Source organism: Daphnia pulicaria, chromosome 1 (assembly GCF_021234035.1).
Source record: "Daphnia pulicaria isolate SC F1-1A chromosome 1, SC_F0-13Bv2, whole genome shotgun sequence".
Lineage (NCBI taxonomy): Eukaryota > Metazoa > Arthropoda > Branchiopoda > Diplostraca > Daphniidae > Daphnia > Daphnia pulicaria.
In genome coordinates this window covers 3,959,888-3,975,004 of record NC_060913.1, presented here as the reverse complement: position 1 = coordinate 3,975,004, position 15,117 = coordinate 3,959,888, and the positions used below count along the sequence as shown (strand labels likewise).

General features: G+C 40.7%; 3 protein-coding genes across 3 annotated transcripts; 1 reads left to right on the top strand and 2 right to left on the bottom strand.

Annotated features, from left to right (window-relative positions):
- Positions 1-661: 661 nt before the first annotated feature.
- On the bottom strand, positions 662-1,633 carry LOC124342564 (ubiquitin-related modifier 1-like). The gene is made up of 5 exons (XM_046795560.1): positions 1,513-1,633; positions 1,385-1,452; positions 1,233-1,314; positions 950-998; positions 662-811 (listed from the first exon to the last, which is right to left on the bottom strand). Exons 1-5 carry the CDS (start codon positions 1,545-1,547, stop codon positions 743-745), a joined length of 303 nt encoding a protein of 100 aa, XP_046651516.1. The 5' UTR covers positions 1,548-1,633; the 3' UTR covers positions 662-742.
- A 42-nt stretch (positions 1,634-1,675) lies between these two features.
- On the top strand, positions 1,676-4,305 carry LOC124342554 (phosphatidylserine lipase ABHD16A-like). Its single transcript, XM_046795548.1, has 11 exons — positions 1,676-1,818; positions 1,883-1,939; positions 2,067-2,306; positions 2,381-2,612; positions 2,692-2,809; positions 2,891-3,032; positions 3,103-3,226; positions 3,319-3,449; positions 3,526-3,620; positions 3,687-3,966; positions 4,039-4,305. Exons 1-11 carry the CDS (start codon positions 1,723-1,725, stop codon positions 4,174-4,176), a joined length of 1,653 nt encoding a protein of 550 aa, XP_046651504.1. The 5' UTR covers positions 1,676-1,722; the 3' UTR covers positions 4,177-4,305.
- Positions 4,233-11,508, bottom strand: LOC124342547. The gene is made up of 6 exons (XM_046795536.1): positions 11,315-11,508; positions 10,042-10,195; positions 7,899-9,958; positions 5,327-7,821; positions 4,745-5,257; positions 4,233-4,659 (listed from the first exon to the last, which is right to left on the bottom strand). The coding sequence occupies exons 1-6, from the start codon at positions 11,340-11,342 to the stop codon at positions 4,480-4,482; spliced, it is 5,430 nt and encodes a 1,809-aa protein (XP_046651492.1). The 5' UTR covers positions 11,343-11,508; the 3' UTR covers positions 4,233-4,479.
- Positions 11,509-15,117: the final 3,609 nt, after the last annotated feature.

The following is a 15,117-nucleotide window of genomic DNA, read 5'->3' as shown; positions in this document are numbered from 1 at the left end:
AAAAAAATCGACAGGCGAGGGTGGTTCTAGGCCGACTTTGAGAGTCTCTTCGTTGACTATTGATCACAACGCTGGAGTGGTGCTATGTGATGCATTCGGAACTGTAAATGGTATTGGCTCTCGAGCTATAGTGAACCAAAGCGGATTTTCTATCGTATGGGCAGCGACTCAATGGTTTTTATCAGACGTTTTCACTACATTGCTCATTTGATCAATCTGGAACAGCGGAAAAAAAAATTCAGGTCGTTGCGATGATTTTCTGATAGCAGGACACAGAAAATGTTTAACTTACTACAACTGAACGGAAATGAGATTACTTTAAAAGATGTTTCGTTTCAATTGAAATAAGCCTACAAAACACGCACATAAAATAAAATTAACCTTGCATATTTCAGAAACAATTTTCTAAAATTTGAGTGCGTGAAATATATATATTTTTTTTTTGTTAAATCAGATATTTAAATATCTTGATTAATTTCTTTTTAAACATGAATGAACATTACACACAGAAGAAATCAGTGGTTTGAAAATGACGTCAAAAGCTACTGGAGCTAGTGTTAATGACGCGATTATGTTTATTACTCACCAGCATACAACGGGCGCGGCACTGCGTACGTGTTAACATACTTTTTTATTTAATCATATTGATTGAGGGGCTTACTTAGAAGAAAGAAGTATGCACTCCATTTTATGTATTTGAAATTGAGATAATAGGCACGCAAGTTATCAGTGAAGTAACATTTTATCCTCCGTGAAGCGTAGATATGAAAACAATTTCATCCCTATTCTGCAAATTGTAGTCCAATTGTCCCTAATAATAATATTAGCATAATAAGTCTTGGTAGAATGTAAATTAAAATTAAAATTAGTCCAGTAAACTGAACCAGCAGCTCAGAAAAATCAAACATGACTATTTTAAGTATACTGGTTTGTTTTTATAATAACCTACCACTAATTCCCAGTCAGCGTTATTGACTAGTACCAAAATTCCAGGCCTCCTGTAGAAATGAAACCATTGATAAAAATTTTTACTTCAGCACTAAAAGCTGTATCAAATTAGCAATACTATAACATCAAAAAATTACATCTAATAATTATATGGACATGTATATAATCTTTTTTTGTTTATGTGTTGTTCTATAAAAAATAACTGTGTTTCCGTTACCAATATTTTGGACGCAAAAGTTCCCAAATGTTATAAAACTCAACACTATAATGCAAATTGGTCTTACACTGTATCACCTTGAAGAAAAAGTTCTGGTCGTTCCTTAAGCAAATTTTCTTTGATCCATACAAGAAGTTTTTTCATACACCCTATACATTAAAGGCAAAATTCATATATAACCACATGGTGTTGATAAATCAAACATTTAGTAAAATTTACATGTTTCTTGAGAAGGCAGTTTAACAGTGTGAAGCTTAATTTTGCCAAAAAGTAGTTCAGCTCCACCACTAAAAAATATACATGTATTTTAGATAGATATACGATTATTTTAATTTATTATACGAAACCTGAAATTTAACGTGATTTCCAGTTCAGAATTCATGACGCCGTTACTATAGCAACCGTCCGTCTTTCAAAACAGCTGACTGATAAAGCACAGAGTAGTGTATAGTGACATCTGACAGATAAGTTAACGGCTTAACGCTCTAGCTTTAGTTTAGTTAGTTGTGTATCGGGGCTGTAACACTGTAACAGTCTGCAGTGCATATTGGTGAAAAATGGATGCATCTAAAAAAAATAATATTACAGTGTTGTTTTTTAAATGCTTGTTTGGGCCTAGGTTGATCAAAGTGTATGCTTCTTCTGGAAGAAATGTAATGTTTAATTTCATTTTCTAAGTGATATAAATTAATATAAAGTTCTTAATTGATGCCATAGGCTGTTACTTATCTACCATCAGGAGCTGAAAAGCTTGGAGATGGATTTTTAAAATTGGTATGTATTCAAATATAAAATGTATATTGTGAAAGTTTTTGTGAAATCAGAGTAATCTTAACCCCAAACGATGTAATTTTATTTAAAAAACTGGTAAACTATATGAATCTGTAATTCTTTTTAACAGATGAATTGGTCCATACAATTAGGCATCTACACTTCTCCCTTTGTTATTTGGATCTTACACAAGAAAAATTTTTTCTGCTATGATGGAATCCATTCTTTGATGCGCTTCACAGCCATCTGTACCTTTTTGTGTGCCAGCTCATTAACAGCAAGAGCATTTGGACGGCTTAACAATCCCCATTATATCAAATTCATTAACCATCTGGAGGTGGCAAGAGTAGAGAACAAACCTGATATGAAGGTGAAAAAATAATATTTATATTTTAATATTCAATAATTTTTTTATGATGAATATATATTTTTTCACTTCTTTAGAAGTCCCTGTCACAGCATGATTTTGACTTTTCAGCATGGCCAGTAGATTATGATGCCAAAGAGATAGACAAAGATTCAGATAAACCAAGAACATTTGTTGATGAAGAGAGCAAAACAAGATCAATAACAGAGATTGCCAAAATACTGCCTTGTAGGATCCTTGGTTACATGGTCGCTCACTCTATTGGCATTCACCTGCTATATCCAGGAACAATAATACAGCATTTCATTGGTAAATAAATACTTCTGAGTTCTGAAGAAGTTTCATTAAATATATGTGTTTAAATTGAATGAATGTGTTGTTTCTATAGAGTCACATTTGATTGATGGTAGATCACGGTTAATTGAAGATCTTCAAGGAGAAAGACATAAATTGGTGACTCGAGATGGAAACGCTATTGACTGTATTTCTGTTGATAGAAGAGGCAGGTATGTGTCAAATATGTTACTTGCGTCAGCGATGACTGTTACGTTGCTCTGCATATGCTCACGTTATCATTTCACTTGTAGACCACAACACTCAAATGGAGACTTTCTTGTTATTTGCTGTGAAGGAAACGCTGGATTTTATGAAGTGGGAATGATTGGAACCCCTTTGGAGGCTGGGTACTCGGTTCTCGGATGGAATCACCCCGGATTTGGAGGCAGTTCGGTTTGTTTATAATATTGTCCAAAGTTGATTAAATGGAAGGTATTATTATGTCCCATCTCAAACTCTATAGGGGAAACCTTTTCCACGACAAGATCAAAATGCAGTCGATATTGTTATTCAGTTTGCTTTAAATAAACTGAACTTCCCGGCTGAACGCATCATTATATACGGTTGGAGCATTGGCGGCTTTACTGGTTAGTAATCTATATACAACGATTCTATATTGACGTATTTGCCGATTTAAGTGACAGAATTCTAATATATTCTGTAATTTAAAATTAAACAGCGTCGTGGGCTGCCATGAATTACCCAAATGTAAAAGCAGTTATGCTGGATGCAACTTTCGATCATGTTCTTCCATTAGCTGCAAATGTGATGCCTGCTTCCTGGAATTCAATTGTGGCGACAACTGTTAAAGTAGAAAGATAAAAAGTTACACTTTTATTTCTCATATTTATACATATTAACAATTTTTTTAATTTATCGTTTTAAGTACAACCTAAATCTTAACGTCGCAGAACAGCTGATCAAATATAATGGGCCAGTTGTCCTCTTCAGACGAATGCGCGACGAAGTTATTGCTTTGGAGTAATGAATTTTAGTATCGATAAATTACCTAGTTCAGTGTATGTATTTCTTTTTCTCACAATTTAGACCTGGCACATTGTCGACCAACAGGGGTAATGATCTCCTGATCAAACTTTTAAAATTCCGCTATCCACAAATCATCGACTCCACCACAATTCCCACTTTACAATTGTGGCTAAACGCTGATGCATCAGAACGCGAAAAGATGATACGAAAACATGAAGTCGTCAACAGCCCATGTCCCAGTCTTTTAAAACAGTACATTAAAGAAAACTCCAACTCGTTCCCAATGCTCATCGGTCAAAACTGGACGGAAAAACAGAAATCGCAAATGGCAATATTTTTGGTTAGTGTGTATACAAAACGAACTTAATTATAATTTACCAATTTATCTCCCAATTTATTGTATTTCATTTAGGCAAACCGATACATGGTAGATTATGATAGTACACATTGTACGCCGCTGCCAGCCGAAATGTTCCGTTCGCCTCAGGAAATAGGATCAGAAACTGATTTGGTGACGATCTCTGATTTCGAAGTAATCACAGCCCAGTAACTTGTAAAAACGTGCGCAGTATATTGGAGAAGCAAATTTAGGGTTTGATGTTACCGTTTGGCCTTTTAACGTTTGTATTCATAAGCTTATATAATTGATACACACTTGCTAGAATGAAACCAAAACTCACACACAGTGTTTAACGTCTAATGTTGCGTATATATGATAGATTTAAATAATAGTTTTGAAGCACAAGGTTTTCTTGGTTGCACCAAGTAGACTGAAATGCTTCGTCTCAAGTTAGGCACAATTTGTCATTTGGCAGTATTATAGTCAGAGAAGCGGAAGAAAATGTCAAAAGTTTTAATTGGGAAAGTAAAAGTCCCAGTGATTGCTTATTCTTTGTTTTCCCATTCCGAGCAGGAAAATAGCACACACAACAATCAATAACATAAGTAACACAGCTTTCAAGTCTTCCTTTTCCTTATCATCGAATTGAATTCCTCGGCGTTGAAGGTGGTCGCTAAACTGTTGCAGTCCTAACTGAATGATCAAGGTGAATTTTTTAATCAATTAAGTTAGAATAATAATAATAAAACAATAAGCCAATAATTAAAAAAACACCTACTTCAGCTACTCGCTGTGCCATTGAATATGTTTCTGTAGCCGCAACGCAGACACCACTCATTATGTTCCGGGCCGATAAATTTGCAAGTTGCATTGCCAAATCACTAACTGACGGATTACTTGAACCTTCAGTTGGTCCGATCGTCCGATCACCAGTTTCCTCGCTGGAATGAGCCACTGGAGCCCTCACATTACCACGCGAAGGAGTAGGAGTTTCCATGAAAGTTATTGGCTCTTCTTCACGTTGTGAGACGATTTCTTGTGGAACTGACGTTTCCAATTTGTCAGATGGTGTTGACGTGCTAGGATTCGTTCCGTCCTGTCGATTTACTGTCACATCCGGTATCACTTGAACGTCCGATGGAAACGGTTCAGAAGTTTGGGTTTGCAAACTCCTCCTTTCTGTGTCAACTTCATTCGTCTCTCGATGATTGGTCAATAACGGGATGGTTACCCCAGGTCCGATGTTGAACATGAGCTGACCGGAAGCGTTTGATGTCGTCATTTGACACACCTGAGCAAAATTAAGTCATTGGCGTAATGTGATGTTTACATTAGTAAGATTTCACTTTGAGGTACATACCTGTAGCGAGTTTGTGTCAACGGAGGAAACGATCAGGCGCTCAGCCATGACTTCCCGTACGTTTAAGCGCTCAACATCAAGATCAGATAATTGCAGGCGAGTGGGGAAATCGATATGTATCGGAGGCAACGGAGCAATTGAACGGTGAAAATGTGCCGGGATCTGTGAGAAAGAGTCGGCCTCCTCATCCTCTCCGTTTCGAGATGAGGTAGTAGTGCTACTCTTATTCGGCGTTTCTTTCGTCACTTGAGTAGCCCGGACTTGTTGTTGCTGGTGGGATGGAGCAACAATCGATTCAGGAACGGTCTCGCGAAGCAAAACGGGCTCGGGAACAGGAGTAGGATCACGGATTGGGTCGGGATCAGGGTCGGGAGAATTCGCAGCTGACCAAATGATTTGCGGGCAAGAATTGTCTTCCTGTTCGTTCATTATTGCCGGTTCAAGCAGAGGAGGTGGTTCGACTTGCTCTTGCGGAAGCCTTTCGTCTCTCGCTGGTGCGTTCACTTGTTGCTGTTGTTCGTATATTAGGTTATTGTTAATCTCTGGTGTCTCGTCCAACTGTATTTCATTTGGTTCGGCGATGATGACCGACTCGTCGTACTCTGGCAATGGATCAGTTTGAATACCCACTGATATTTCCTCTATTTGAGCGGGATTTTCAATTGGCTCGTATTCATCTATGTTACTGGCCTGCAGTTGATTTGTCGCGTTTTCTGGCGCTGCAACTTCCTCGTTCGGTATGCAAGTGTCTTCCAGTTGCGTAGGATTGTGGCGCTTCAAAGACGATGTACGACTTCGAGGCGGCTTGTGCGGAGGACTGCGACTTCTCTGCCGCTTTGTTCTGGGCGGGGCCGGCAAGGGTCGTGCTCGCATTCGCTCAACAATCGGAGCCGATTGCAAGTCCCTCTCTTCTTTATTGGCTTCATCGCCACCCGAAAATGAATGCCTTCTAGCGAGACTTGATTCGGGTTGATCTGTCGATTCAAAAACGATCTCGTTTGGAGTACGCGGTCGATGTTTTCGTGGCGGTCGATGCGGTCGAATAGTGCAGTATGTCCTGGGCGGTCTCTCCGGAGAAACGCTGTTGCTGATTCCTTTCTTTCGACGTGGAACAGTGTAAATGTAAGAATACGACGAAGTACTAGCAGGTGCGTAAATCGGTGGAGGAGGTCGTGGCGGAGGAGTTCTCTTTTGAAATTGTTTAATTTCCGCATAAGGGTTCTCATCGATGATATCGTCAACATCGGTGACGACATTGCTATTGACCACCGGCTCTGCGGCTATTTCTCCAGTTTTTTCGTTGTCTTTGAGCTCTTGGGGAGTGGCTTCTTGGGGGAAAGTGGAGGCCAAAATTTCCAAAATTTGATCTAAATCCGCTTGGACGGAAGAGGCGCTTTCCCCGTCTCCGTGTTCGTTGGTTTCGTGATCTTCCGAAGGCGTTGAAGCGGGGACTGTCGGCAATTTCTTAGACGGTTTCTCGAGATCCAAGTGAACCACGGTTTCCGTTTTCTCTGTTTTCTTGACGCTGGGCTTGCGGCGCTGTGGAACGGACGGCATTGTTCTCGACATTCTCGGCCATGTAGCGTCCGAGTAGTTAACAGCCGCCGAGTGTTTCGCCTTGCGCAGAGAGTCACTCTTGTTATTCTTGCGCCTGTTCGGTGCCAATGGTTTTGGAATTTTATTGCTGTTGAGAATTTTGGTTTCACTGGGCGATTCTCCTGGAAGATTATAGTTTAATGTGCCACTTTCTATGATGGCCATTTGCTCATTGTGGGGTGATTGCGTCCGATCCAAATCTGTGCCATCTTCGTCAATAAAACGCGATTCGGCACCAAAGAGCGTATCAGCGTCAATAAGGATGTTACTAGCAGCGTTCTCGATTTGTCCTTCTATGTCTCGCACATCGGAAACGTCTTGCTCGTTCACTTTCCTCCTGGAGCGAGCGCGTTTAGGAGCGGTCGGAGGACTATGAACCATCGATCGCCTCGGCCAAGTTTGATAATTGCTGCACACGGGGAAAAGCGGCTTCTTCGCCATTTTCGATTTGCAGCGCTTGGGGACAACCGGTTTCTCAGTTGCCAGCGCCTTACGGGGCCACGTTTTCACATGATTATCCTCGTTCGAAGGTTCAATTGAACCTTTTTTGTGGCCGCGTTTGTTATGCCGAGGAGGGACATTCGAATAGAAATGGTCGTCCGATGCCGAGTTGAGTTCCTTCTTGGATCGTGATCGAACTGGCCTGTCGGGTTTGCGTCCGGATCCCCAGCTGTTGTCGACAGCTTCTAGCGAGTTGACAGGAGCACAGAAAGCTGATAGCATTTCTTGACTGATTGTCGGATAAGCATTTGTCTTCTCAACCCAAGACGATCTAATATTAGATTCGACGTGGGCGCTTTGTGGGCGACCGAATTCTTCATGGAAACCGTGACGGCGATTGCGGTAACGCTGGCGTTTTGGACGAACCACCACGTTCTCCTTGTCTGATTCGGCTTCATCTGTCACAAGGAAAAACATATTGGGGTTAATAGTATATGACACTTTCATCCGTAAATTTGGCATATCATTAAATTACCCTCAGGAAGTGTTTCTGTCGACTGACTCACGGAAGATGGTTGCGGCCTATCAGAGCCGTGGATTGAGAATTCTAATTTAGGTTCCAGTTCGTCCTCCAGATCCTCTTCTGTTTCTTCTTCGATATTTTCACATTCATTGCCATGAGTCAACTGCACAGGCGAATTTTCCACCGGCTGAATAGTCGTCTCCCTGTGCTTAGCTCTCTGTTTAACAGTCGGAGGTTCGGAATCGAATTCCTCCTCCTCAGGCATTGGCTGGTTGTTGTGTTGGATGATTGAATCCTTTGTTTTCCTTTCAACAGGTGTTGAAGTTTCGTATTCCCTTTCGTCTCCCTGAGTGAAAGTGGGGAAAATGCTGTCCTGAGGAACCGACTGAGGCGCTGGCTCTTGAGTCTTGTTCTTCTTCCGGTTCAAAGTGCTGTTTAAAGACGTTTGAAGTTTGTTGCGAGTCGCTTGGAAATTCTCCTTCGATAGGGTTGACTGTAACTTATCGCGAGTGGCTTGCAGATTTCGCTTTGACAAAGTCGACTGCACTTTTTTGCGGGTGGCTTGCAGGTTCTGCTTGGACAGGGTCGACTGGAGTTTATTTCGAGTTGCCTGAAGCTGCTCTTTAGACAAACTTGTTTGAATTTTCGACTTGGTAAGCTCGTAAGCTTTTCGACTGCGCGCGGCGAATCCCGTGGGCTCTGCAACGGCAGTTTTATCTTCTCCGTCGACCTGCTCGATTTCTGTCGGGCCGTCCATGGCTTCATTGTCGTCTTCAAAGTTTTCGTCGATGTCTATGTCGACAAACTCTCCCCGGGTCACTATCACGTCGGCGACTTCTCTGTCGACAACGATTCCATCACCCCTTATGACTTCGGCTTCTTCCGATTCCGGCAGGTTTTCAATATCGTCCATTGTTTCTTCGGCTTCATTGTTTTCATGGCTAGGAGAGAGCCGGGCTTTTTCTTCGGCGCTGTCGACGGTAGCCTTTAAACATGAATTATCTGGCGGGTTGCACTCGGTCGCCTTTGGAGAAGCTGGATCCGAGCGTGGGGGTCCAACTTCTTCGTATTGATTCTCGGGTTCCTTCGATTTGGTTGCCTTCGAGGAGCGTCCCGGCAGGAGAGCTACGAAGCTTTTGATTTGACCATCGCCATTATTACGGCCGCTCCTTGATGCCTTGAATTTCTTTAAACTGTTGTTCCAGCTTTCAAACTGTTGGTTAATCTTTTGTCTCATCGGGCTAGAACTGTGGGGCCGCCGAGGCTTAGTTTGTTTACCGGGGCTTACTACACCCTCTTCAGGTTCTTGCTGGTCCAGCTCCGTGTTATTGGCATCCTTGACTTTTTTTCTACCAGGTCCAAATTTAGGTAGTTTAATGTTTAACTGCGCCTTATTGGGTATAGTTATGTTTGAAAAATTAAATTTCCCTCCTTTACTGGATTTTTTACTTGTGGGTGCTGGTTCTGGCCTCGTTTCTTTCCGTTGAATTTGACTTGCGTTTTCTTGAAAAGCCGCAGCGGACTCCTGTCCCGCGGTTGTGCGTTGAAAAAAATGATCGAAGGCGTTCATGTCCTCGTCAATGGTCGCCGAAGGATCGATGTCCAACTCTCCCTGTTCTTCCAGTCGCTTGCGAGCTTCATCAATGATCCGCAATTCTTCTTTGGTGTAAAAGATGTCGTCGTCGGTTTGCTTCGCCTGCTGGAGCTGATTTTTTTCCAAAATAGCCGCACGGCTCTGGATGTATTCCAGAATGTGATCAGGAATATCCTCATCCAGGTTTCCCTTGTCCGACTGCAAGTAAGCCATTACAAAATCCGGTATGTCCTCGTCGGGCAGCGGGAAATCTTCTAGCTCATCCGACTGCACCGACGGATCGACAGCCATGGCCTGATCCATGGCCGCCGATAAAGAAATGGTGCTGCTGCTTGGCAAACTAGGCGTCGGCTCGCTTCTTGCTCTTCTAGTCCTCTCTCTTTCTTGCAGTCGATTGCGAATGCGTGTTCTCTTGTCAGTTCCGTAAGCAGACCGCCCTCTGATTTTGTCGCCCGCAAATCTTTCATTCGAAATCTCCCTAAAAGAAGGATGACATTGACATTACTGTAGCGAATGAATTATTATTGATTATTATTTAAATTTGATAATGAAGCCACTCACCCTTTCAAGAGCAATTCAATGTCAAGGTAGTCTGGAAGAGGAGGCTTATACAGAATAGTCCAAGGATAGCCCCCTCTGCTCTTGCTCCGTCGCACTTCCTCCCACAGGTAGGTTGGCGGGGGCGTTGGTGGTGGACCCCTACTTCCAGATGATGCTGGAGTCAAATAGAGAAAAGCAACGGCAATCAAAGCACAATTCACCGGTTAATAATCTTAAAAAGGCGGGGGAAATTGATCACTCGCCCACCCTTTGGCTGTTTGACTTGTGAAGTACAGTATAGTATTAGTACATTGCAGTCAAATCTTTAGCGAGCATTGCCGGGCCTGTCAGCAGGTCTGCAGCTCACACACACAATGACATGGCACAGAGTGCGGAGACAGACTGACTAATTCTACGATCGCTAAGCTTTGCTCTGGCTCATCTATTTCTGGTGAAATCTATGGCTCCCGGTGGACAACCTTATCTATCCTTCCCTTTCTCCCTTTCCTCGTTGCGATGCTCACAAACCTACATCACATGCAAATGGTACATCTACAAATAAAAACTTACGGGCCCTAGAATTTGTCTCGATTGCTCTTTAAAATCAAAATAACTTTTAGAACTTAAAATATTACATCAAACTTGAATACTAATTTCCTTTCCAATCTATTAAAACCAAGGCACCTAAAAATAGATCCTACAACTCCCAAACCCAAGGTTCGTTGCTTTTCTTTTTTTTTCCTAAACCCCTCTTTTTTTTATCCTCGTCAAGTAAAATTTGGCTTCTTTGCCAAAAAAATATTGGGTGTTGTTGAGAGTTACAGAGCGCCAGCCATAGCCAATAAAAATGTCGGTCCGAAAATAAAGTTGGCAACATCAGCTGAGGTTCCTTTAAATAAAGATTATACCCTTTCCCTTTCTAGTTTCTACTACCTTTTCCCGGTTATCCGAAGGGATGACGGATTTACCCAAGTGAATTTTTATTTCGTGCCTTACACCTTAAACTGAAGTGCTTCTGTGTTTTTCTTCTAACATTGACTAGCATTGTTTTGTTTTTGTTTTCCCGTTTGATCTCGAATAACGTACTAGAAACCCATGTTACGGAATCACGAACGCGATCAGAATCCCAAGAAACTATCTGAAAGTCTTTCTGAAAGTCATGATTATCAATGCAAACCTTCATTTATGAAAACAGGACATAAACAGGAAAAAACAAACAAAACAAAGCAATAGAAAACATTGACAGAGTTCGAAAAAATGTAAAAAATATCTAGGATTGAAATTCCATATTTACCTCGACTATGCGGACGTTCGAGACTCATTCGAAGAAAAAATCGAGTTTGCTGTTTCTCAAGGTAGGTAGGCTATGCTATTGTTGGACTCGTTTCCACCGCAACACCGCTAGTTTACAAGTAGTGCCTACCAAGTATTTCCAAGGGAACAGGATCGACGTCTGGTGTAATCGCCGACCTGCCGCATACTGACACTTTCACTCCAGAATCAAACACAATCAAATTTGAGTAGTGCACACCTGTATCAGCCTTGTAACAATTTGGCAAACGTTTATGACACTCTAAATATGCATTAAGCGCTTCTTTAGTCAAAAGAAATATTCGTCTGTAATATTTTATAGCTATGATTATAAAGTAACCGGTATTTTAACATTGAAATAATAAAAGTGAAAGACAAATTAAGTTGTTAACAATAATTTTACTCGTCGAAATGAATGACCACAAATAAAAAAAAATTATTTCCATGGTATTTAATAACTATAATAAGCAATACAACTTGTCAAAAGGTGTAAATGGAATAGCAGATAGACTAACAATATTGATTTTTTGTCATTTCAAAGCTTATTGCTGAAATATTTTCTCGGTTATTGGATAGTTTCAACCATGGACTACTCTCACTAAAGGACGGGACTCTTCGCCTATCTTGCCGTGTTAAAGCTTGTCGGGTGGGGTATTTTCATGAAAAAATTAGTAAAAAGTATCAATAAATTCAATTTTTTATGCTATTTCCAACCATGTATACACATCTTAGTGAAATTAGATAATCAAAAAGATATTTTAATTATAATTCGAGCAGCAAGGGGAAAAGGGGGAAACGCCGGTGCCATCTAGCAACCAAGCACCCTAAGCTTTTGCCAATATACGCAACAAAGGTAAAATAGAGTTAGGCAGCTGTCAGACGGAGTAGAGAAAAGAGAGTGGTCTCTCTTTCTCTTGGTATCCAGTACTATCCACGCTGCAAACTTACAAGAGCCAGAGCTATAGCTCTGCAAGAGCTTAAAAAAGGTTTGGTTCCCAGATGGCACAGGTGTTTCCCCCTATTTCAAAATTTCCGTATAACAAATTTAAATATCTCTGTAACAATACATTTTAGGTATAGCTAGGAACATTAGGTAATTCAATAATTACCTAAAATCATGGTAGAAGAGGGGGTGGTATGTTCACGCACTAGAATTTTCCCATAAGGCTAGATCCTCGGTTTTTCAGGGTTTTTTTTCAAAGTCCTTGGCCCTGGTAAATCGTGCTGCCACCTAGCGTAGCGTTACTGAATCGTGTTTTCTTGAATTGTGCTTCCAAAAAGGGTTTTCCCTGAGGGATTTAGTTCACTAAATAACCGAAGGTTTAGAGGTCTTTATAGCAGCATAGGCTCCTCCTCCATCGGTCGACCTGAAAAGCTTTATTGGGATTTTTTTTTCAACCAATAGGAATCGTGGTAAATGAAAATGGTCAGTAATGACGAATTCATTATATTTCCAAGCTAAAACTGGTAGATTTACATTATAGGAAATGTAACTAACGATGGTTCGCATCCTTTTTATGCTTTAAACATGAACCCATGTGACATTCTTATCTTTTATTTGCTTTTTAAAAAATAATCGTCGGCCATTTCGAAAAAAAAAATTCAGCATTTCAGCATTTCAAACATAGATGGCACCACTTGCTAAGTAAACAATAGTAACTAGACTGAATTGTAAGTTTCAAACGGTGGAAACAAGCTTTGGAAAGTGGAACATTTTACTACTTTCGGCACTGGCTATGATGAGTCAGAGAAAGGGATGGGAAAGGCTGGGAAATTCGGAAACAGAGGGATATATAGCCAGTATGTAGACCGTGATGGTAGTAGGCCATGCTTTCATTACAGGACTTTCTGCAAATGAAACATTTCCTAAAGTTCTTAACACTGTATTCAACTAAACTTAAACTAACTTTAAATCCCGAAGGTGCCCAAGGGGCTTTATTATTGGCAATAATAGCCAACCGGATAGGCAATCCGAGCCACAGCGGGTGTGTTGGGAAACAAATTTTTTCCAAGTACCAAAATGAACAAATCAGCAGTCATATTTTTTTGTTTTCTATATTTTTAAAGCGAAATTGATAGAATACCTAGATTATGTAAAAAATTCGAGTTTTTTCACATTTTTTTTTACAAAATCCTAATTGGTTTTTTTTCGCTAGGACATAGAAAAAAACGTGTTCAGACATAGTTCTGGAGAAAATCCGCTTGGTGTCACTCCATATACCGGGGCAACCTGGAATCAAGCCTTATGGGAAAATTCTAGTGCGTGAACATACCATCCCCTCTTCTACCATGCTAAAATTAATTTCAATAATTATCTTAAAATCTGATTCCGATTTTTTTGGAAAAAAATTTACATGACCGATATAGGAAACGACGAAGAGTCCCGTCCTTTAGTTAGAGTAGTCCATGGTTTCAACATTATGATTAATGAATAGACTAGGTAAACATCCGAAGTTGCTAGTTCTATTAAAGCTACCCCAAAAATTTGCGTACTAACCGGTAGTTGGTCTTGCATGGCGGCTTTTGGAGTTTTCGCCGGTGTCATTATTAGTTGTTTTTTCCCCATTCAGTAATCTTCAGTTCCCATTTAGAATTATATAACTACATTCCTTAGTTATCAGGTGACATTTTAAGATTTATTTTACCTCGATATTTATTGTAGTTTATTTATCGCTATTTTTTTTTGTAAACGTCCCTACCGTGTTTCCAACAAAAAACCGCCATTTCCTGCCCCAAGGCAGAGCTATAGAATACTGGTAGCGCCACTGCCATGTTAACTCCACTCGGAAATTTTCTCTGGGGTTGAAGCCAACTTTAGCAATCGATAGTGAAAATCAGAGCTAAGATATCGATCTCGCTCCTTGCCACTCCTCCACTTTTCCCTCCATCCCTATTACCATGCCTATACCCTACTTCCCCACACACCCGCCATGGCGCTTGTAGCTAAGGAGCAGGGCAGGCAAGCAGGCTTCACTTCCAGAGAAAAAAAGCAATGGAAGGGCTCGCCATATGAGTGGTGGTACCAGTATTCTATATCTCTGCCCAAGGGAAGAATGGAAAGAAGAGACGAAGAAGAAAATAAGATAAGACAAAGGGACGCGCGGGGTTCTCTCTTTCCTCGGGGCAGGAATAGTCTTTGCAAACAAAATGCCTTTTTCTAAAAAATTAACGATAAATAATTTACAATGGAAATCGAGACAAAATTAATCTTAAAATTTCACCTGATAACTAAGGAATGTAGTTATCTAATTCTAAAGGAGAACTGAAGATGACTGAATGAAATAAAACAACTAATGTGATAATGACACCGGCGAAAACTCCATAAGCCGCCGTGCAAGACCAACTACCGGTTCAGAGTTATAGATGTATGGTAGAACCATTTATATTGAAAGGCCTTCCATTGTCTTTTCCTTCTGGAAGTGGTCTGGCTGGAGACCTTAGTTACAGAGCCACAGCGGGTGTGTTGGGAAACACATTTTTTCCAAGTACCAAAATGAACAAAGTTTCAGTAGATGGCAGCTGTTGGCGCTGACAATTAGGTCTAAATCGATACTTAAGCTCATGTTTCCACTTTCGATTCGCGATATTTGCTGCAACTTTAGGAAAAATTTCCGAGAGGAAAATTTAACAGGCAGTGGTTCTACCCTTACGAAAAAAACCGCTAGTTTCCAGCTTGTCTTAGTTTGACAATTTGGACCGCCAAGCTTGCAATTAGCTGATAAAGTTTAGGCTGAAAATGGACGATATTATCCTTCTATTTATAAACTGATTTTTAGTTGTTTAGGT

Excerpts from the sequence above, each read along its gene's own strand:
- LOC124342547 (XM_046795536.1), bottom strand. The coding sequence starts at position 11,342 with ATGAGTCTCGAACGTCCGCATAGTCGAG. Across the intron at positions 10,196-11,314 it reads CGAACGTCCGCATAGTCGAG|CATCATCTGGAAGTAGGGGT; the intron begins GTAAATATGGAA and ends ATTTGACTCCAG. Across the intron at positions 7,822-7,898 it reads GACAGAAACACTTCCTGAGG|ATGAAGCCGAATCAGACAAG; the intron begins GTAATTTAATGA and ends TCCTTGTGACAG.
- LOC124342564 (XM_046795560.1), bottom strand. The coding sequence starts at position 1,547 with ATGAATTCTGAACTGGAAATCACGTTAAATTTCAG. Across the intron at positions 1,315-1,384 it reads ACTGCCTTCTCAAGAAACAT|GGTGTATGAAAAAACTTCTT; the intron begins GTAAATTTTACT and ends TTTAATGTATAG. Across the intron at positions 812-949 it reads ACGCTGACTGGGAATTAGTG|GGACAATTGGACTACAATTT; the intron begins GTAGGTTATTAT and ends TATTATTATTAG.
- LOC124342554 (XM_046795548.1), top strand. The coding sequence starts at position 1,723 with ATGGATGCATCTAAAAAAAATAATATTACAGTGTTGTTTTTTAAATGC. Across the intron at positions 2,613-2,691 it reads AATAATACAGCATTTCATTG|AGTCACATTTGATTGATGGT; the intron begins GTAAATAAATAC and ends TTGTTTCTATAG. Across the intron at positions 3,450-3,525 it reads TTGTGGCGACAACTGTTAAA|TACAACCTAAATCTTAACGT; the intron begins GTAGAAAGATAA and ends TATCGTTTTAAG.